The 23,510-nt window shown below is 46.0% G+C and overlaps 1 protein-coding gene across 2 annotated transcripts in view; it reads left to right on the top strand.

Moving 5' to 3' along the window:
- Nucleotides 1-23,510, top strand: part of SCARB2 (scavenger receptor class B member 2) — a 72,487-nt gene that overhangs the window by 6,620 nt on the left and 42,357 nt on the right. For both annotated transcript variants that reach the window (XM_080796929.1, XM_080796928.1), the window contains exon 2: nucleotides 13,403-13,560. In XM_080796929.1, coding sequence (XP_080653055.1) covers nucleotides 13,403-13,560 — 158 coding nt within the window. The remainder of the gene's footprint in view (nucleotides 1-13,402; nucleotides 13,561-23,510) is intronic.

Raw genomic sequence — 23,510 nt, 5'->3', positions numbered from 1 at the left:
ATTCAAATTTTGGGGGTACAGGCCCCTTTATACTCTTAAATTGAAGACCCAAAAGGCTTGGGTTTCTGTGAGTTGTATCTATCAATATTTACAATATCAGAAATTAAAACTGATAAATTTTTATAGCACAAGAGTACCCAAGCACGTATTAGCTGTCAGAGCAATGACATCATTACATGTCTTATGGCCTCTGGAAAACTGCTGTCTACAGTCATGAGAGAATGAGCGTGAAAAGGGCAAATAATGTCTTTTTTTTTTTTTTTTTTCAAATAATGTCTTAACATTATTATGGAAATAGTTTCACCTTATGGACCCCGGAGAGGGCCTTGGGGACCCCCAGAGGTCCTCAGACCACACTTTGAGAGCTGCTCATCTAGTTTTATCTGATCAGTTATGCTGATTTTTAGAGTAACTTTTAAAAAAACATAGTATCTCTGTTACATTTCTGTAAGAACAATTCAGAAACTATGTAACTAATCAAGCCACCAGGATTTTGTTTAGTGGGTTGTACATACCTTCCTTCGGTCTCCACACAAGCCCATGGGTCAAGTTCGTAGTTTGGGTCCTCGGTGCTGTAGCTTCAGTGACTCTCTTGTCTTCCCTGTGTGCTAATCGAACTAGACAAGACCATGCACATCTCTGTAATTGAATTATTTGAAAAGTCGCCTCTAGCCTCAGCCCTGCCTATGACGATGTCAGTCCCTATGTCAATCCGTAGGACATACTTTAGTGCTTAAAGCTGGCTTGAAAGCTCCCTTTGAAGGTGGGGGCCCTGTCATGTATAGCTGTGTGTCATCTTCCCATACCACCAAGTGCAATGTCGTACCTAAAAGATGTTCGTATTACTTGGTGAATGCGAGAATGAGTAGATGAAGACGTACATCCTTGGGGATGATCTTGTTTTGCTTATTACGGCTCATGTTGTTTACCTTCACAGTTTTGTTATACTCTGTAGGCCAGTGGCCGCTGCCTCACTATACCTTTAAAATCTAGAAACTTTGCCCAATAGTCCCAGTTTCCACCTTCTCCTGAAGCGTGTGGATGCTGTGCGTGCTAGCCTCGCCACCATCCGGTGTGACAGCTGTCTGGGCAGAATGAGGCTCCCTTCAGAGGGGACCTCCCTCCCTGTTCCCGTGTCCCTCACATTCCTGCCGGCTCCGTACCTCGGAGGCCCAGGGAAGGAGCCCTTTGTGTTCCGTGCCTGCTCTGTTGTTCTTCTTAGAGTAGAGAAATAACCTGTTTGTATCTGAATCTCTTTACCAAAGAAGGGAAATGGAAGGGGCTGAGAGGGTGGTGTGTTTAACAAAAATGGAAGAGGGCACGGTTCTCTGAAGAAGTGAATGTTATCGCCGGGGTTTGACACCAAACAGATGGGCAAACCCGCGTCCTCGGCACTCACCACCCCCGCCTGGCCCCTTCAGCATCTGCGTGTTACGCTCTTTCTAGAGAAGGAGAGGCAGATGCCATTGTTAGAGCGGGGTTACCACTCTGGCAAGTCCCACTTTAAGGGGAGTTGCTTTTGACGCCGTCCTTCTGATAATCAACAGTACTGGAAGGTACTGGAAGTACTGGAAGGGAGAGGAGACCATGATCATAAGAGGCGATGAAGGCATCACTTACATCGACCGAGAGATGTAATCACAGCCCAACAGGTTGTAAAACAGTAAGAGTGGCTCTACAGGTTATGCACGGAACCCAGGCATTGTTTTCACGGGTCGCTTCTTGAGTCACGTCTTAAAAACCCTCCTTTTCATCCGCTCCTTCAGCCACTCCCTCCGCACACACATCTGCACGCACATCTGTTTCTGCAGGGGTCAACCGACCCTTGATTCGGTTTCCATCTGGTGGCTGCTTTCTCTCCCTTTGGGCTGGCAGTTCTCAGCCTTGGCTTCACATTTATTATCACATGGAAACATTTAAAGAGTCATTTTGGGGGTGTGGGGGACACCTGGGTGGCTGGCTTAGGTCATGCTGGGATCCAGCCCCATGTCGGGCTCTCTGCTCAGAGCCTGCCTCTCCCTCTCCCTCCGCCTGCTGCTCCCCCTGCTTGTTCTCTCTCTCTCAAATAAATAAATAACTAAAACCTAAATTTAAACAGAAGTCACCTAGCGGGTGTTTTGTAGCCGGAGCTTTCGGGGACGGCTGTTGCACGCGTTGTCCCGTCTGTCATTTACAGACAGAGTAGCAGCTTCCGCGTGAACTGATGTTTGAACTTCAACTGTCAGATCTCATTAGCTGAAATTATTACAATTGCAATTAAAGCAAAATGGGCTCATCAACAGTGACATTAAAAATGCCAATGCATTTGCTCCTGAGTGAAAATAAGGTCAGAGAGGGTAGAATGCGGATGGCAGCTTCTTTCTTTTCCCGCAGCAGAGAATAGAAAAAGGTAAGCAGTACAAATGACTTACATTAGGATGAGAGTCTGCTTCGTTTCAAGGAGAAAAAAATTTTATTTATTTATTTAAAAAGATATTTATTTGCGAGAGAAAGCCCACCCAGGCGGGAGAGAGAGCATGCGCATGCGCTCACCACAGGGGGTGGGGGAGGGGCAGAGGAAGGAGAAGCAGGCTCCCCGCTGAGCAGGCATCCAGAGGCGGGGGCTGGATCCCTCCTGACCTGAGCCCAAGGCTGGTGCTCAACTGACTGAGCCACCCAGGTGCCCCTCAGGGAGAAATTTAAAAAAAAAAAAGCAAACCAGCTGGTATTTTGATATTGGGTGAGTTTTATTAACCTGGAGTCTGGTGAGAACCATTTCCACGCCATTAGGCCAGGTTGTCAGGGTTGGTCTGCGTCGTCTCCGGGTGAATGTAGACTGTGTAGACAGCGATGTGGATGGCCAGGTTGTGTGTAACTATTCAGCGGCTCTCTGTTGAGCTAACAGAACAACCAGCAGCGCCCTTGAATCCTGGAAGTTGCCTTAAAAGTATTACCTATTCAGGTCTAAGCCTAAGGCATTATCTTACTCTCATCTTTTTCATATTCTCATTCTTATCATTTGCAAGTGGCTTATACCAGGACAGGGGCTTCAGCAACCCTCCTAGTGCTGCCTTCCGGAAAGATCTCTGTCGGGCTGGCTTGGATGTGTTGTGTCTTGTGGCTGTATCACGTCAGGGCAGCTCCCACGAGAAGCAGCTGATCCAGCGTCTACCCGGGGAGCAGAGGGTGGTTGAGTGTCGCTGATGCAGAAGAGCGCCTAGGAGGGAATGACAGATGATGGCAGGTGACCTGCTGTGTCCCCTGAGTGAGGCAGGGGAAGGACCTCGGACTTTATCCTGTGAGCACTGGCAAGAGTGTCTGCTCCTATAGAGACTTTTGATAGAACTTTCTGGAAGCTGAGGTGGAGAATGGATTTGAAAGGAGCCTGGAGAAGAGACTGTCTGTAGTATTGCTGCCGCCCAGGTCACCTCTGGGATCAGGAGTTGAGAGGGACAGGGTTTAGGATTAATTAGGGGAGAAGAATCATAGGTCCATTTTTGGTCACACTGTGGGATGTCCAGATGGGGATTTAAGGATGTGTCCATACAACCGAGAGGATCCAAATCATTATTACCTTCCTTGGGCTGAATCACTGGGCCTCGCCCATCAGTGTTCACTGGCCGCTTCACGTGTGGCAGTTTTGTGTCCTTAGCTAAATTTTTTCGTCAGAACAGGGCCCATGTCTGTTGGGCACATAGAAATCTCTCAATCTATACATACTGACTAATTAGCGGAAAACAAGGTTTTCCGTTTAAATGATTAATTTGGTTGTTGACACGCAGATTCACCACACGACTCAATAACCTTCCTAATCTCTCTTTTGGTAGTAGTACTACAATATTAAGCCTGGAAAAATCCATCATGTTCCACCTGAGTACAATTTATAAGCAATATCCACGTCACATTGTAAAACTGATTTTGGACCTTGCCCTGAGATTTAATTTCGTGTAACTGGAAAACTCGGTTGATGACAGGGTTTGAGTGGTAACGGTCGCCACCAACGGCAGAATCCTCCGTGAGAAAGATCAGTTATTCCCAAGGCACATTTTCATGTTTAACTTGTGCAAAGGGCTCCCTGTGACCAAGGGAACTGTTTGTTGTCTTGGGCAGAATTAATGACTTCTCGTGCCAGACGTTCTCCAGGCTCAAGGTTAGGGTTATTACGCGTTCGTGTCTAAATCCATCCTTTGCGGAGCAAACCCCTGGGAGTGTACGGTCGAATGCCCAGAGGATCTGGGGGTAGAAATTAGAAGTTCCCGGTCAACATGAAGCCCTCTTCTGGACCATCCTCTGGCAGGTGGTTGAGGTGCTTTTTGGGGGCTCATTAGCATGACGGGGCGGAGAAGCTACCGGGACACAACTGCGCTCTCTTCGGTCCGCCCCTCCCTGTCTGTTCCGTCCTGGGAGTTGGCCGTGACTCCCCACAGCTGCCCTGGTCTCCTTCCCTCCGAGGTAGGGCCTGACTCCCCAGGAAGCGCTGAGTCTCTGCCGGGGTTTCTGCATAGGTTTACAGTCTCCCGGGGTGGGGCTGCCCGATGAAACGCAGGAGGCCTAGTCACATCTGAATTCCAGATAAGCAGGGCGTAATATTTGAGTGAGTACGTCTCTTGCAAAATTTTGATTCACTTCGGTTTGTTGGTTGTTACCATCTGCCATATTTACTTCATCTCTCTCCGACAGCCTTTTTCTTGAATTATTTGAGTTTAAGGTGCAGATACCCAATTTTTGGTCCTGAGTCCTGCAAGCGTGCGTCACCTAAGAATGAAAGTACTTTTGTGACGCACGTGCAGTATTCGGGGTGCACTCGGGTGTCCTCTGTTTTTAAATGCTAGATCTGGCAGCTCTTCCCCTGGGGGATTTGGTCTCGTGGCAGCTGCTAGAGGGGCCAAGCATGGGGTTTATGCAAACTCACAGACCTGGACTGGGTCAGATTCGACTTGACTTCCTGGCTGTGTGACCTTGGGAACGCCAGCACCACCATTTCCTTATCTGAAAAATAGGAATTTTTACCTTGCAAGGTCCGCGCCGGGCTTGGAGATGATGGCCCGATGCCCTAGCCCGGCCCCTGTCGCCTAGAGACTCTGGAAATAGGAGCTGGCCCTGGGAGTAAGGGTGCCTGAGGTGAATGTCAGAGGAAGGAGATAAAAATAAGGAGGTCGGGGGCGCCTGGGTGGCTCAGTGGGTTAAAGCCTCTGCCTTGGGCTCAGGTCATGATCTCAGGGTCCTGGGATCGAGCCCCACATGGGGCTCTCTGCTCAGCGGGGAGCCTGCTTCCCCCTCTCTCTCTGCCTGCCTCTCTGCCTACTTGTCATCTCTGTCCATCGAATAAATAAATAAAATCTTTAAAAAAAAAAAAAGGAGGTCATTGTATTTATGAGCTTCTCTCTGTTCTTCCATTCCCTTTCTCCGTCTGCACTTGCTGTGTGTACACACACGACCCGCGGTCTGTGCATCGTGGCGTGGAGGAGAGGAGACACATTAAAGGTGCAGGAAAGGCCAGCACTCGAGAGGGCAAGACTTGGATGGAAGGAGTGAGACGTGTGTGGGTGTTGACTCCACTGAGAGTGGCTGGGGGGGGATGGTGACGGGGGTGGAGGCCGGAGGCAGATGGCGAGGAGAGCCCCAGGTTGGACCAGAACCCGCTCCCCGTGTGGCTCTGGCGGGCTGTCAAGTCCGGCTGTGCATTTGCTCTGTTCAGTTAAGGACGCTCCATGTTCGTTTCTATCCCCAAACTGCCCTGGTCGCCTAGAGATCCGGAGGAGCAAGTTCACATCAGACTTTTATAAAACCGGCCAGCTTTACCCTCTCTTCTGGGAAGGATTTAGCCCTCCTTTCTGGAAACGCTTCTCCTTGTCTTTGGATGTTCGTGGCCTAAGAGCTGGATGCAAACCAAAGGAGGTCAGCTCGAGCTGTTAACCCATCTGTGCACTCACACTTGCTGGCTCTTTCGAGGTTCGTAATTCTGAGGCGGTTTTCTTTCGTTTAATAGGTAAATGAGACTGCAGGGTCTTTTCTGACTCTGAAATTCTTCGCAGACTGGGATGCTTGTCCGGAGGAGTTACAAGGAAGGCAGCGCGCTCAGTCGGCCTTCCGGGCAGTGATAGGGGAAGAAATACTGGGGAGCCGAAGCCTTGGGGGGGGGGCGGGGGATGGCGGCTCCTGGAGCTTTTGTGGGAGAGCGGCCGCAGCTGGCCGGCATCAGCCTCGCCTTTGTTTTGCAAGGACAGAGGAAAAGCCTAGATGAAGTTGATTCTCTGTGGGTCCGCTCCCTCTCCTCTCCCTCAGGCCCTACTAATGACATTTTATAGAATCCAAGTCTCTGTCTTTGATTTTCACTTAAAAAAGAAAATAAGGGCATGATTATTTTTTTCAACTTCCAGAAGGAATTTATTTCTGCTTTTTAAAAAAAATCCCAACTATGCAGAAAACTAAGAGGGAGACTGGAAGGCCCCTCCCGGTCCCGTCCCATAGAGATGCGTGTGATTAGATGGTTAGCGTAGAGGCTTAGAGATGTGATGGCAACTAAAACGTCGACATTTTGGAATTATCTGGATTTTACCCCTCATCCATATTTTCATGTTTGCATTTTATCTGCCAGGCTTGCGCACATGTAAACGTATTCTACACTTTTTCCATTTAACATAGATCATGAGCACATTCCTTCTTTCTGTGTAGTCTTTATCATTTTGATGGTTGCTTTCTCCTCCAGCCTGTGAGTTATCGTATTTACTAAATCATTCTTTTCTGTTTGACATTTTGGTTATTTCTGATTTTATGCTAATTTCCCTGTTGTCTCAACGTAAACTGAATTACAGACGGAGCTATAAGGGAGGATCATGACTAAAGACGTCCTGTGTGGTTTCTTTTGTCTTTCATCGTTTAACATTTGCTGGACTGGCAACAGTGCAGCGGACATGATTCCTTGTTTCATTTAAACCGAGAACTTTGATCCCCACCCCGAACGGGCAATAATCAAGATCACAGTTACCATTCACTGAGCGTTTTGGGCGTGGTCTGGGATAGGCACTCTGCTGAAACCTCATTTCATCCTTACAATCATCCTAGCCAACCCCTCCTTCCCACTTGGACCCACTTAACCTTTTAAAACACCTCTCGCCTGCCTGTGTCGACTCAAAATAGGCAACGTGGCACAAAAGTTAGGAGCTTCAAATAAAAAATCCAGCCTAGGTGAGGAAAGACTATTTGAAAGGACTAGTGCAGTAGGAAGCAGGGAACATGCGGTAGGGAGAACACTGACAGAGTGATCTGCTGGAGCTAATTTTGCTGGCAACGAAGGAGAGTAAACAAGGCTGGGAAGGAGAGACACTTAACCAGAGTTTGGCTAATGAGCATTTTTTTTTCCACCTTGTTGAGGTATGATTGACAAATACAAATTATACATATTTGGTGTTGAGCTGTGTAAGTTCTTTGTGTATTTTGGATAGTAACCCCCTATCAGATCTGTCATTTGCAAATATTTTCTTCTCTTCAGTAGGTTGCCTTTTTTGTTTTATCGGTGATTTCCTTCGCTGTACGGAAGCTCTTTATTTTGGTGTCATCCCAGTAGTTTATTTTTGCTTCTGTCCCCATTGCCCAAGGAGACTTAGCGAGAAAAATGTTGCTTTGGCTAATGTCAGAGAAATTACTGCCTGTTCTCTCTTCTAGGATTTTTATGATGTTAGGGCTCACATTTAAGGTCTTTCTTTCATTTTGAGTTCACTTTCATGTACGGTCCTGGAAAACAAAGTGAAGGGGAGTGGGAAATACTGACTTCCTGTCATGGAATGAGGAAGTCAGGAAACAAAAGGCACAGACAGGGAATATAGTCAGTGGTATTGTACTAATACTGGAGGGGGGCAGATGGTAGCCACACCTGTGGCGAGCGCAGTATTCTGTACAATTTACTGAATCACTGTGTTGTACTCCTGAAAGTAATTGTAATGTTGTGTAATACTTAAATTAAAACATGTTTTTAAACTGTATACATTTAAGGTGTACAACCTGACGTTTTGAATAACATCTACACTGTGGAATGATTATTATAATCACACTAATTAACATATCCATCTCCTCCATAGTTGCCTTTGGGTGTGTGTGTGTGTGTTTTGGGGTTGGGGGGTGAGAACACCTAAGAGCTATTCTCTCAGCAAATTTCAGGTATACCAGAAAGAATTATTAACTATAGTCCCCGTGTTGTACATTAACACGCATCTTGTTCCCGTCAATCGGTGGGAATATACGGTTCAACTAATTAGTTAGGAGGCCAAAAAAAAAAAAAAGAGAATGTGGAGGGTCTGCATCTGGCCTGGTCAGGTAAAGGAGGGATAAACAATGGGGGGAACCTTATCTCAGTTATAGGGGGAATTTTTTTTGCAGTAAGCCATTTCCTGGAACACAGAAGGAATTTTCCGGGAATGTGGGGCTCTGGTAAAATTCAGCATCACCAGGAGCTCAGGTTTGGAGTGAGTCCTGGGTGGGAGGCTGACTCCACCTTGCAAACCTTAGGCATTCTCCTAACCTTGGAGCTTTGGTCTCTTGAAGTGTGAAACAGGGAAAATGATTTTCACTTTTTAGGCCATTCAGGGAATTACCTGAGATAAAGGGCAGTATCGTGCCTGGCTCTTGATGAAACTCTGCAGCTCCGAAACCTCCCATGGCTCCCCACTTCCTGTCAGATGAAACCTAGGCTCCTGTGACCCGAACCTTTCTCTCTAAGTGAATCTCCCTACTTGATATGATACACAGTCACACCCACTGCTGTCCCATCTCTGTACGTTTCGTCGTCTTGTTCTCTACGCCCACTATCTTTCTAATTAAGCGGAGGGTTCCGGGAGAGATGGACACGGAACCGGCAGGCAGGAAGGGCCCACTCTGCCAGGAAAGAGAGGATAGTTCATAAGGTGGCCACCCTTGTGACCTTCCTCTGTTTGCTAAATTTTTATTCATTCTCCCTGGCCCACCGTAAGGACTGCCGTTCTCCGTCTCAGTTCTTAGAGTCCCTTCTCTAAGCACCGTTGAGACCATTTTCTGGCATCCTCATTGACCAGCTATCACATACTACCTTATATTGCGGAATTACTTGCCTGTGTGGGTCAGTATTCCCCTAAGTAGGGGGCGGCGTGCTTTTGGAATGGGTTATCTCTGATAATGCCTAGCAAGTATGCAGCGTTTTGATGATTTGCATTCATAGTTCTATATTTTGCAAGAAAACCAAGGGTATAGCACTGCTTCAGATAGTTGTTAGGAAGGGGGGTCATGGAGGGACACGGATTTTTTTCCCACCCACGAAAGGAACTGCTGCTCTTAGCTCTTTAGGGTTCTGGTTTACTGATAAGATGCACAAACTGACAGGTGCTAGATTTCCCAGGTTTATGTGATTATAATGAAGGTATTACTTTCCCGTATCTGAACGTAACTAAAATGTCCAGGGAGCAGACACCTGCTCGGGGTACACTTTAAAGCTCCCTTGGCTTTATGGCTTGGGATCCGCTCTTGTAAGATCTGGCACTGTGAATTCGCATGTGACCATCCATGCCTTTCTTGGGCACCTCTCTGATGGCCTCCTGTCAACTACTTCTCATGGCGCCGTAGTGGCCCAGTGGTGGAAGTGGCCGCCTCTTGATTTCAGCTCGGGTCATGATCTCAGGGTGGTGGGATTGGCCCCTGTGTTGGGCTCCACGCTGGGTGTAAAGCCTGGCACTCTCATGCTTGTTCTCTCTCTCTCTCAAAGAAAGAAAGAAAGAAAGAAAGAAAGAAAGAAAGAAAGAAAGAAAGAAAGAAGTTCTTCTTGCCCAACATCTTACAAGCAAAGTTGGTGGAAGCTAGTGTCTAATTGTTCTCTCTCTCTCTCTCTTTTTTAAAGATTTTATTTATTTATTTGTCAGAGAGCGAGAGAGGACACAAGCAGGAGGAGGGGCAAAGGGAGACAGAGAAGCAGGCTCCCCGCTAAGCAGACAGCCCGACGCGGGGCTCCATCCCAGCACCCAGCGATCATGACCTGAGCCGAAGGCAGACGCTTAACCCGCTGAGCCCCCCAGGCGTGCTGTGACCAAGTATTCCAGTACTCTGTTTTGTTGATTGAAAAGATATTTCTCCAAGAACTGCATCATTCAGACACTATGGGGAAGATCAAAGAAAAAAAAAGACCCTTTCTTTGTGGGTTAGCGCTTTCTTTTTGAAAAAGCCAACGGTTAACCTCATTCAATTCCATACTGAGTAGATGCACTGTCCTTCTCATTTTTGGTTGCAGATTTGGGCTGCTTCGTGTTGATCCCCATTAACTTTGATTTTTAGAAGATGTTTTTGGTCCTAACCACTTTTCCCCTAAGAAATCCCAATGTAATGTGTTATTGGGTTCTAAAGAAGGCATGATGCATCCAGTGAAAGGGGGATACCCAAGGCATTCATGGAGGAGAGGATGTCATTGCCTTGCCCCATTCTGGAAATTTATGGACAAGAAAAAGAGCTCCTTATTTTAACGAAGTCAGACAACTTAAAAAATATCTTTGAAAGTCCTCTAGAAGAATTATAATTTATATATTTCTCATAGTTAACATATCAGTTTTAGGTAGGTTAAGTTCATGTTACTAAGGTATTTCTGGAGGCTAACATGTGTATACTTTGGTGGAGAAACTCTACCATACAACTTGTACCACTAAGATGTATAGTATCATTTAAACCATGTACCAAGTTTTTGGTCTAAATTGTGTAGGGTAAGTTAAACTTAAATTGCATTCTGTTATGAGTTATATATTATCAGTATGAGTGCCTTTCTGCAAGCATAGTTATGTTGAAATAAAGTTTTAAAAAGTAAAAAAGGTGTAGTATATTCGTACCCATTTTTTAAAACTGTTATATGCAGAAATAGGGTCGGAGGGTTGAGAAGAGCCATGCAGGATCCCAGCCCCAGCTCTGACCTTCAGCACGCCCCCTTCCCTGCTGGAGCCCCGGGGTTCCATCTTGTCAACCTCAGGACCTTTGCAGTTCTGCCTTCTCTCGCTCTCTCAGCGCGACTCTCTCTCCTGCTCTTCTTCAGATAACTAAGATAGAAGATGAGATAAAAGACCACAAGCTTCTAAAAAAAACTTCCTGAAGTTAGTGATTCAGCTGCTCAGGTGCTGGGTAGAGGAAGACCCAGGCATGCTGGGCAGACGGGGAGGACTTGACCCGGGAAAGGCTGGGCTGAAAGCGGAAAGTGGGAGGAAAGGAGTTTCATTTTTCTGTCTTGTCGATCTGATCTCATCTCAGAAAATCACTACTGATAGTAAAAGCCAAAATATTTCAATAATATGTTGTTTGAAGAGAAATCTGACCCTTAGACATTTTGAGCAGATGCCAAACCACAAATAATCCCCAGTTCTTGGGCATGGCCCACTCAGGGACGTAAGTTTACATCCAGCCCCCCAGACCACACCTGACTTCAACGAGCTCGGGTTCTCGGCACCTGCCCATCCCAGAGCCACTTGGTTCTTCCCTGAAAAGATTCTCTATTTAATAATAGAGCCGTATCGTCCCTTCTAATAAGTCGGAGGCCTAGACTATTAAAATGTGACCTTGTGTCCTGTGCTGTGTCACAGTACATGTTAGCGTGTGGGTGAGGCCGGTCCCTTTGTCTGTTGTCACTCGGAGCCTCACGGCCGCCAGTGACCTCAGTGCATGCTTCTCTTACCATCTAGTCTCACTGTTTCACCACCGGCCTTGCATTGTCTGTACCGGTCAATCCCATTTTCCTCTTTTGATTTTCTTTTTAAAATTGTTTTCCTCTTTTGATTTTCTTCTGAAAATGTATTCAATGTCTGTTTCTTCATTGGTTGTAAAAAAGTTGGAGAATACTGAAATTCACCAAGGAGGAAATAACAATGATCCAGATTCCCGATATACTCAAGAGTTAATAACTGTTCATACTTTGGGTTGTTTATTCTCAGTCTGTCTCTTTATCTTTCTTGTGCACTTCAATACCCTAAAAAATGAAGATTTTTCCCCACTAACAAGTTGAGGACGGTTGGGACTACTACATAGTAAGTTTCGGTCTCTTAACCTGGAGTACTGTGTTAATCAGGTTTCCATTTTCATGCTGCGTAACACACAATTTCCAAGTCTTGGTGTCTTATAACAGTGACATTTGTTTCTCACTCGTGGTGTGCAGGTGGCTGCACATTGAGCTGGGCTGGCTCAACTGAGCTGGGCTGGACTCCAGGCTTCATGTCTGGTCCACACATCACCATTTTAGGGCCTTGGCTGAAGGATCTACAGCCCCCTGAGGTATGCTCTTCTCTTGGTGAAGGCTGATTGGTGGAAACCAGCCATGCTTTCTAAGGCCTGAGCCCAAAATTGGGGCATTGCCATCCCACTCACATTTCACTGGTCAAGTCAACTTGGCCAAGCCTGAAGTCAGTAGGGTGGAGAATACTCCTCCCATGGGGGACCAAGATGTATGGGTTTGTTAGGGCTGCCGTAACAAATACCACAGACTTGAACGAAGGAAGTTCATTGTCTCATGGTTTTGGATACTAAAAGTCTTGAGATGAGGGTTTCATCAAGGTGGATGTCTTCTGAGGCCTCTCTCCTTGGCCCGTCAGTGTTGTCTTCTTCCGGTGTCTCCACATGGTCTTTCCTTTGTGTGTATTTAGCCCTAAGCTCTCCTTCTTATAAGGACATCAATCATACTGGATTACAGCCCACCTGAATGACCCCGCTGAACCTCGGATCTCTCTTTAAAGACTCTGCCTCCAAATACGGTCACACTCTGAAGTACTAGGCATTAGGGTTTCAAGATATGAGTTTGGGAGGGGACCCACAACACATAGTAAAGATGGGAAATGAAGGAAGGATTGTAGATAAAGGACCCCAGGCACCTAACATCAGTAAGGCTCTGCTTTCTCATCTTTTAAAACAGGGATAGGCATTTCTACGGTATGGTTTTGTTAGGGACTGAACGAGAAAATGCCTGTGAACCCCCTGCTGGTGGACGTGGTAGGAATGGGTGTGGTTCTGCCTCTCACGGAAGGACCAAATCCAGCCGTCTTGGGCCCGCCACCTTGTTGGGCTACAATGTGGGCAAGCTAGGAGTGTGCAGTGCATGTCCAAATGGCACACTTTCCTCCGCAGGAATCTTCATGACAAAGTCAATAGCACCTTTTGGGTGTTCAATCTATGACCTTGGTTTTGGTAACACCATTTGTACCCATGAGCTATGGCTACCATTTTTCCTTTACTACAAATAGTTATTGAAGACCTTTTATGGCTTAATAGGGCTGTGGGCTCCTACTGACCTGAGGCACGGCCCTCCTCCCAAAGGGCCGCTGTTGAATGCCTGTGGAAACAGTAAGTGAGCCAGGAGGTCAGAGCTGGGAGTGTCCCTCTCTCTGCCTCTTTGTTCAAAGCCGACTGCCTCACACAATCTCCTTTTGGTTTTCTCCCCTAGAATATTGTGTTAAGGAATGGTTCCGAGACTTTTGACTCCTGGAAGAAGCCCCCTCTGCCTGTGTATGCCCAGTTCTATTTCTTCAACGTCACCAATCCAGAGGAGATCCTCAGAGGGGAGATCCCTCGGTTAGAAGAAGTGGGGCCGTATACCTACAGGTGAGTCCTGACCACATCCCTGCCGCACCAGCCGGAAATACGGAGTGACCCCACTGGGGGCCGAGTCCACTTCTCTTCCCACGAGCGTCCTCTGTGTGCTGCACGGGGAGCACTGGTTTGGTGACATCTGTCTGAAATGTTGCTGGCGCGCAGCACACGCCTGTGACACCTTGACAGAGAAAGGCTTTGTGAACTAGGGCCAGTCTCAACCTGTTATGTTTAGGAATGCAGCTGCCTCCTCCCGAGTTGGCCGAAAGTGGTTATTGAGCCACGAAGAGCTAGTCCCTGCCCCCAACCCTTTTAAGGTTACCCCTTGATTCTCTTTGATGACTTTTAGGGCCTTCCTCTCTTTCCGTCCCGCACATACCATTTTAGACCAGGTCCTGGAATTTGTTGTTTGTCTACAGACAGGCCTTTCTGTCTCCTACTCGCTCCTTCCCCCACCCCTCCTGGGCTTGAGAGATAACCAAGTGGCAGGGGTAGGTTAGAGCCTCTGGCAGGGATGACCAATTCTGAACACAGGGGAGGTAGGAGAATCACTTTAATCGTTTTTTAGAAGATTAGTAGAGGGAAGTGCTCGGGGAATCTTCTGGTCAGAGCACTTTCCTGATGGTTGCTGTACCCAGCACCCCCCCACCCCCAATGATCTTTCCAACAAAATTTCTCCTTACCAAGTTTAAGAAAAATTAGAGGCGCGGAGCCTGGCTGGCTCTGTTGGAGGAGCGTGCAACTTCTGATCTCAGGGTTATGAGTTCAAGCCCCAAGTTGGGTGTAGTGATTACTTAAAAAAAAAAAATAAATTAAAAAGAATAAAACAGCAACAGTAGAAGCAGCACACAGCAAGATTTTTTTTTTTTTTTTTTTTTTTGGTACAGAACTGCTAAATGGCAAAAATGCCTCAGAATTCTGTCATAATCTATTGCTCAATAAATGGTTGCTGACTAATGCATATTATAAATTAGCATGGTTCCCTTGCAAGAATTCAAAGATAAAAATCTTGGTCCCATGGGGCACCTGGGTGGCTCAGTCAGTTAAGCGACCAAACTCTTGGTTTCAGCTCAGGTCATGAGCTCAGGGTGGTGAGATTGAGCCCCGGGTCAAGGTCAGTGCTCAGCGGGGAGATCCTTTCCCTTCTCCTCTGCCTCTTCCTGCCATATATGTGTGTGAGGGCCCACACTCTCTCGCGAATAAATACATATGTTAAGAAAAAAAAAGAAAGAAAATCCCCATCCCTGTCTCAGGTGTTCACGGTCTAGCTCTGGAGTTGAATTACCTGTTTTGAATCTTACTTCAACCACTAACTATTTTTTGTGCCTCTGTTTCCTTACCTGGAGATAATAATAGGACGGGATTGTTATAGGGATTAAATGAGCCAACGAGTCAGTATTTAAAAAGTGCTTAGATTAATGCCTAGCACATACTTAGTGCTAATTAAGTGTTTGGTATTATCACTCAGCTTAGCAGACCGTTTAGTCTGTATAAACCAATATCCAGATTTGTAAAGATGAACTCTGCTGCCGTATAAAGGAACTTTAAATAAATACTTGGGTCTTCACTCTTAAAAGCAAAGTTCTGTATGGGTTTAATGCCTCCAGAAACTATGTGCTAGGTGGAGCGGGTCCGTGTTTGTGGCTGCCCTGCTCAGGGATAATTAGAAGTTGAACTAGAATTAGGATCTGAATGTACTGTTAATCTCTTTTCTCGTTTTGCAATTTTAACCATTTTCTATTGCAATTAAAAGAAAGCAATATAAAATGCGTAACCATTTTTAAGTGTACAGTTCAGTAGTGTTAAGTATGTTTTTACATTGTTGTGCAAGAAATCTCTAGAACTTTTTCGTCCTGCAACCTCTGAAACTGTAACCATTAAGTGACTCCCCTCCCCTGCCCCCTAGCCCCAGTAACCACCATTCTACTCTGTTTCTATGCGTTGGACTGCCTTAGATACTTGTATGAATGGAACCCTACGATATTAGTCTTTCTGCTGTTTTTGTTTTTTCACTAAATTTTTTTGGGCAGAGCTAGACTGCCTCCATGTGATAATGAAGTCACCTGAGAACTAAGGAAAGCAATTTGCTCTCCGGGGCTCTGGACCTGTTCCTATGGCTATTATCTTCATCTGAGAAAAAGAGATGTGCTCCAGTCATAACCCAGAAAAATACCAGCATCCCATTAAAATGTCTTCCAGGCGGTTGTGTCTGCTGGCTTAACGTGCTGTTGTAGATGTGCTCACGGGGATAGATAAGTCCCAGAAGTAAAGCAGTGTCTGTTACCAAACTCCCACCATTTCCCCTTTTAGACAGACCAAGACTTACTCCTGACAAAAGCCCAGGAACATCTTGCCAGGGGTTCTTAACCTGGGATCCGCAGGTCCCTAAGGGGTCCATGTTTAGAATTGAAAGTGGTCTGTGGGGTGCATGGGTTAAAGCCTCTGCCTTCAGCTCAGGTCATGATCCCAGGGTCCTGGGATCGAGCCCCGCATTGGACTCTCTGCTCAGCTGGGGGCCTGCTTCCCCCTCTCTCTCTGCCTGCCTCTCTGCCTACTTGTGATTTCTCTGTGTGTCAAATAAATAAATAAATAAAACATACATACATAAATAATAAATAAATAAACAAATAAATAAAATCTTTAAAAAAAGAAAGAAAGTGGTCTGTGACTCAGGTGGGGAAAAAATGATTTATCTTCAATAACCACTCATTAAAATTTAGAATGTCCTTTGAGTATAAATGTAGGCAGCAAAACACAGTGATGTGAGCCGGACCCGCGGCTTCATCACCAGTGGGAACAGATGCTGTGTGTCTTGTGATAGCTGTTGCTCAAGTTACTGTGCATTTTCAGAAATACTTCAAAATTACAGTAATTTTTAGACTTGCAACTACATCTAATTTAAAGTGTCAGTACGGAAGCATGTAATTACCAAAGCACAGATTTTTTAAATGATACCCGTATTTTGGTAATTGGTTTTCTTTGTAGTCCTGAGTATTTTAGTCCCTGTATGTAAAAACCTTATCTGAGAAGGGGGACTGCCCCGGGGGCCAATGGCCAATGGCACAGATTAAAGACCTGAGAGCAGATCCAGTCCTTTGGAAAGCAGGTCTGTTCCTCAGTGATTGCCTCATATTTCCTTCCTCTGGTTTTTCTCCCTGCCTTCGTTTCTCTTCTGTTCCACTGCCAAAATGATTTCCCAAAGGGAGATCTGACACTTCCTTCCCTTCCCTGCTCAGGGCTCTAGTGACTCTTCCTCTGTGATATTCCAAGCCTGAGCAATCTGGCTCCTTTTCTATGTCTAGCTTCTTTGTTTTATTTTAATTTCAATTTATTTTTTTGGCACTCTCAACCTAGGCTTTTATACTCTGACCAGAGCTATCCAACAGAAATTTACTATAAACCACATATGTAGTTGAAAATGTTCTAGGTGTCACATTTTAAAAAGGTGAAGTTAATTTTAATACTTTATTTACCCCAAGACCATCGCAGAGAGTGTCCTTTCGACATGTAGTCAATATCCAGAATTATTAATGAAGTACTTTACATCCTTTTATTTTTTTAATACTAAGTCTTTGAAATCCATAACACATCTCACTTTGGACCAGCCAGGTTTCAAGTGTGTGATGCAGCCATGTGGGGCTGGTGGCTGCCGTGTTGGACAGCGCAGTTCAGCTGCGTTCCTGTGGGTTGCTGGTCCTCGGACACAGGCCTCTGCCGTTATGTGCTGGTCCCTCAGTCAAGAATGAACTCACCGGGATGCCTGGGTGGCTCAGTCGGTTGTGTCTGCCTTCAGCTCAGCTCCTGATGCCAGGGTTCTGGGATCGAGTCCCGCCTGCATCCGGCTTCCTGCTCAGAGGGAAGCCTGCTTCCCCCCTGCCTGCTGCTCCCCACCTTGGGTGTGCACCTGTGCTCTCTCTGACAAATAAGTAAATAAAATCTTAAAAAAAAAAAAAAAAAGAATGAACTCACCACTGCCTCTCTCAGCTCAAACGGTGGCTCTTCCTGAAACTTTCCCTGACTTGGGACGAGCTCTCCCTGGTATGTGTGTCTGTTACAAACGGACTCGAGGCATTTTAACAGTTGGCTACACATCTTTCTTCCCCATACGTGGAAAGCTCCAGGAGGGGCAGAGGTCAAGTCTTTCGTCCCGGAATATCCAGGGGCTGGTGAATATTGTGAAACAAGTGAATGAAACATCCTCAGCGGTGGCTTAAGTGCACAGGGACACAGGAGGAGGTGGATGAAATCCGCAGAAGGCAGGTAGCACGGCTGGAGCTACGGGACTTAGGGAAGCCGCGGGCCAAGCACGGGTTCAGGGTTCGTAGAAAAACGTGCCTTTTTAGCGACACTTGAGGCCCTTCTAGTGAGCCTTCTGCAGTCATCTAGTGGATCTGATGTCTGTCACTCGTGCTTTAATTATGCTATTGTTTCCAGTACCTCCTGCCCCAGTGCTCGCGGGTTGCATGGGTTCCCTCCCCGCTGAGTCGGCTGACTTGATTGGGTCCGCAGGGGCCTGGGGCAAGGGAAGGGGAGGGCCTCCCGCTGGTCGCTGGTCGGTGCGGGTCGGTCTTGGGGGTGGGAAATCTCTGAGCAGGGGGGAAAGGCCCCACCACGCTGAGCTGCAGGGCCCGGATTAATTTGACAAACGATTTGTCGTGGCACGTTTCCTCAAACTTTCACACACTGATAAGTTCAGGATATTCATGTTTTTGGAGAAAGATGATGGCAGTTCCGCCCTAAAGACCAGTCAGTCCGGTTTAAGGACTGCAGGGCGTTATTTACATGTGTATGCAGCTGGGGGTTGAGCTGCCCTGGCCGGGGCCTGTCAGCCCAAACCAAACTGGCCTCAGGGTCCTGTCGCTTCCTGATATATTTGCCTAACACGTATATCCAATTTATGATATTTTCATTGGCTTCTGCAAGCTTCTTGAGATTTTTTTTCGTTTTGTCAGATTTGGTTTTCTTTTGGGGCTACTATTTAGCATATCAAGAATTAAAAAGAAAAATCCATTTGTCCAAGGACTCTTTCAACTAACGCTCATATTTCTTAGACATATTTGCTGAATTTACAATACCCTGTTAAAATATCTCCCATTTGAGTTTCTTAGTTTTGTGGTTTGGATTAATTTCTTTTTTAGGCTCATGTTACTGCTTTGATAGGAAAGGAGACGTGAGGGACAAATATCTCATATGTGTATTTTTATTTTTCATTAGAATTCATTCATTTCATTATTCATTTTATTATTCATTGACCATTAAGTAGTACTGGATTACGAAATAATCAAAATATATAATATCATGTGTAGCATAACCTTTAAAAGGTATAAACTGTATTTTATATTGTTGACCATAAAAGTAGAACAGGCAGTTATTTTACCACAAAATGTTTTTCAGGAATAGCAGAGGAATTACGGTTCAGGACATGCTAGCCATAGGGAACCAGAGGCAAGTCTGGAGATCAGAAGAGAAGAACGTTATTTACAGAGAAAAAGGGGGAAGTTGGGAGGGGCTGTGGGGAAAATGAGAAATCAGGGTTTCTTGTTGGGTGAGTTGTGGTCCTCTAGTCATCTAGCTGAGCTTGTTCCGGGGCAAGGAGAAAATGTTCTCTTTCTTACTCGCTGAGCGTGTCCAAGGGCAAGGAGAAACCGATTTGGTTGTGGTCTGCACCTGAGGACAAGTTGGTAAGGTGTGAGAGCTCCCCCTTCTGGCCTCCTGACTTTATTTTAAATGAGGGTTCTTCCATTGGGTTTCACATTATTATAAAAAAAAAACATATATAAGCAGTAAAGATAAACTTGAAAATGGAGTAAAGGAAGATAAGACAAATTGCTACTATCCATGGTTCCACTGTCTCAGAGATAACCAATGCTAACATTTTAGTGGGTATCTTCTCAGTCATTTTTCTGTGGGTGAGTTCGACTTTTATGTGGTTATCAAACTATGTATCTATATATGATATGCACGTACATATACACAATATGTATATTCTGTTCACTTAGTATTACATTGTAGGTGTTTCCCCATGTTATGTCTTTGTCATATAACTGAACCCAAGTTCATATGCCCAGCATGCAGGAAATCCAGTCACCCAGACGTGGAATGTGCAAGGAAAGCGTTTATTAGAGAGGCATCCAAACGAAGAGACAAGGAGAGGCCAGGCCTCAAATCCGCCTCCCAAAGGGTTTAGGTTGCATGTATTTAAGGATAAGGGATCAGAATGTCGTGGGGTGTATACATTGAGTGGAATATGCTGATTGGATATGGGGAGAAGAGAGGTGTCCTCCTTTCTCAGCACGTGTGCACATTCAGGAATCATGTCTCTTCTTGGGCTACATGTTCATTAAATGACAGCAGAAGCATGATAAGTGGGGCGGGGAGGGGGATCTCAGGGTGTGTCATCCCAGAGTTTACTTTTGTTCACTCCCGGTCCTTTCTGCCCAGCTACAAGAATTCTTCCCCATTTGTTCCAGTCAGTCTTCGCTCTTCTTACTGGTAACAATTCAGCTTCTGCAAAACAACCTCCTAAATCAGTCTGGTTGACTGGTGTTTCCTTATGGTAGAACGGTCAAGCATTTGTTAACTCAACATGTTGGGTTCAGTCTTTATACAGATACATTTTAATGTTGATGATCTTCTGGAGCTGGAGGGAATATGTTATAGCACTTTGCTTAACCATTCCCTTCTTGGTCATGTAGACCAACTGTCATTTCATTGTTTGGTTACGGCACAAAATGACCATTCTCCCCATTTCTGAGCTTTAAAAGTCCTATTCCCTTCAAAGATTTGAGATTCAAGTCTATTTTCTTGTAGTTCTGTTGTTTTACATTTAAGTTCTTAGGAATCTAATTATCTCCTTACAGTTTAGCAAAGGTAGGAACTTTGTTTAAACTTTTGAATTGTCCTGTTAGCCCTTTGGTCCTTTACTCATCTCCAAGGCCAGCTGTAATACACTTTTTTTTTTTTAATGCCAAAGAGATGATAGAAAATTTAGAAATGACATAGTTATTGCTCATTATAAGAGAATACTTATCTCTTTCTTTAAACCTGACTCAGACTCTTCCCTGATATCATATTTTTCCCCCCTCAGGATAGAAACAGAAGTGGCTTTAGATAAATTAGTTTTTTGGCTTTTTAAAAAATTTTTAACTGCTTGAAAGTAAGCAAAATAGAAAGTGATCCCTCCTGCGCCCCTTCTCTTTCTTATCTTGTACAAAAGGTGGTGGCCGGGTACTTGTCAGTTTTTTGAAGGCACATGGCAGTCCTGGCTGACTTAACCCATAGGAGACAGTTGGGTCAGGGGAACACTTCAAGGATGGGGGACCATTTCCATCTTCAAAAGTGAAGCTGTTTCTTGCACACCCCCAACAAATGCAGGCGGTGTTCTCCCTGCTGACTGCCCCCCTCCCCAGGTTTTTCTCAGTATCCTGCTTTGGGCTCTAGGTTTTTCAGTCTTTCCCTTGCTTGACCGGGCAGTGATACAGAAAGTTAAATACAGGTGCTACTCAGCGTTGTTGGGGATGGACAATATTCTTCTACCCTTCGAGGTTCTTCTGGCTGGTCTAAGAATTAAATTGACATGAGACAAAGATTAACAGGAGAAAATCAAATTCAATTATATGCCCATGAGCAATCCATGTAAGCATGAGATTCCAAGGACAGTGAGGCAAAGTGAGGTACGTTTGTCATCCTGGACTAAGAAGAGGGTGGGAGTCCGGGACTTCCAAAGGAAGGAAAGCAATTCGCAGAAAGATGAAGAAGAGTGAATTTTTGGTGGAATGTTTACACGGCCACGCAGAAACAACGGGATGTAGAGGACTTTGATCGAACAGGCCTTGCTCGATTTCTCCGTCTGCCCTGCCGAGTTCATATTCTAGTGTGAATTTGTGGTGACAGCTCTCGTCTGGAGCATGTCCTCTCTCTAAATTCGTTTGGGCAGTTTGCGGGAGGTCAGCTGTTTCTTCCTGAGTGGGTTGGACCTTGATTGTTTTCAGCGCAAATAATGGATATGCCCAGTGACACGTCTGGAGGCAGTTCGTTCTGAGCCCCTACAGCACCCGCCCTGCCTTCGGGCTGCTTCCCTGGCTCTGCCCTCTCTTCCTTGGCATCCCGTCCACTCTGTGACTTGACTTCTCCTCTGACGTGGCTGTTCAGCCCAGCTGGCCCGGGGCTGCAGGCTCTTCTTAGAGCTCCTCTTAAAGCGTCCTCCTCCTTAGGACCACGGTTTTCTCCCAGCTCCATGTAGGAAACACGTCCTCCTCCACGCTGTGCTGCCTGCCCTCGCCGTCTCTCTGCCTCGATTTGGAAGCCCCTCCCCTCTCCCACCTGGGAGAAGCCTCCCCCTTCCAGAACCTGCTCCTGCAAGCCGCTGACCTCAGGACTCCCATGCCTGCGGCCGTCCCTCCCTCCTCTGGGAAACTGCCTAGCACCTTGTGTCAGCGTCAGAGCACTTTCCACGGGCAAAATGGTGTTGGAATGGCCGTCCTCCCACGCTGTGCTGTGGGCTTCTTGCAAACGGGAACAAGATCTTTGCATCTCTCCATCTCGAGAGCGTTGCACAAGCCTGCTTGCACGTGATACCGGCAACTAGCGCATCCTAAACACTCAGGACGTGCCAGGCAGGATTCGAACTGGATCACAAACTTAGGTGGATTTCATGCTCACAGCATGAAAGGAAGGCGTGTTATTGTCGCCATTTTACAGATGAGGAAACTGAGGCACAGAATCAAGAAGTAACTTCTGAGTCACAGAGCTCGTAACTGAGGAAGCCACGGTCAAATGCAGGCCTGGCAGGCAGCTCCCCACCCACGCTGCACCCAGCGAGCTCGTGACTTTCCACTAATTCTCAGCAGAGCGCGCGCACGAGGGGAGAACCTAATGGCGAAAGATGAGGGTTACGTGGTTACGCAGTCCCGCCCGGAGCTGATTTATCCAGCATCTCGGAGGAATTAGAGATTGCTCTGATGTTCGTTTTCCAGCTGATTAAAGTTATTCCTTCTGGTTTCCTTATCTCAGGCTATTGTTCGCCTTCTGTGATGGTGAGATTTTGTTTAATCATTCAGGAGTTTAAAAACTTTTTTGTTTTAAAAGTAAGAACTCTGTTTTGTTTTGTTTTTAAGATTTTATTTATTTACTTGACAGAGAGAGACGCAGAGAGAGAGGGAACATAAGCAGGGGGAGTGGGAGAGGGAGAAGCAGGCTTCCTGCTGAGCAGGGAGGCTGACGTGGGGCTCGATCCCAGGACCCTGAGATCACGACCCGAGAGGAAGGCAGACGCTTAACAACTGAGCCACCCAGGCACCCCATAAAGTAAGAACTCTGTTTCAGCCAAAAATGATTTTAAATTAACTATCTCTGAAATCAGTCTCGTGTTTTACCTGCCTGATTAAGTAGTTCATGGTGTATAACTCAACCTTTTATTAATGTCCAGGGCCATTAATGTGACTAAAAAACAGTAAGCCAGGGGCGCCTGGGTGGCTCAGTCCCTTAATAGTCTGCCTTCCACTCGGGTCATGATCCCAGCGTCCTGGGATCGAGCCCCGCCCCACACCGGGCTCCCTGCTCAGTGAGGAACCTGCTTCTGTTTCTCCCTCTGCAGCTCCTCCCTTCTTGTGCTCGCGCTCTCTCTCTCTTTCTGTCAAATAAAGAAGTAAATAAAACCTTTAAAAAACAAAACAGTAAGACATAATCTGAGCCTGTGATGTCCTGGGGCCTTGAACATCAGTAAGATTCATTAGCATCTACTAAGTATGAGGCACTTCAAGTACAGCTCGTTAATTAATTGTGTAAGCATAAGATTTGCTTTGCCTTTTTTTTTTTTTTAACTCTTGTCTCTATTTCTGGAAGTTTCTTTCGTGTTCTTGGATCTGTAGAGTGGGAATCTCTCCCTTCTTGCTCTCGGTCTGCTGTTCCCCAGGAGAGCGCCCTGCTCGGGGCGGACTGTTGTTGAGGAGCTGTGGGTGAGA

The sequence above is a fragment of the Martes martes genome, assembly GCF_963455335.1.
Source record: "Martes martes genome assembly, chromosome: 2".
NCBI classification, from domain to species: Eukaryota; Metazoa; Chordata; class Mammalia; order Carnivora; family Mustelidae; genus Martes; species Martes martes.
The sequence above is the reverse complement of the archived record's forward strand: the minus strand, read 5'-3'. Positions and strand labels throughout refer to the sequence as shown.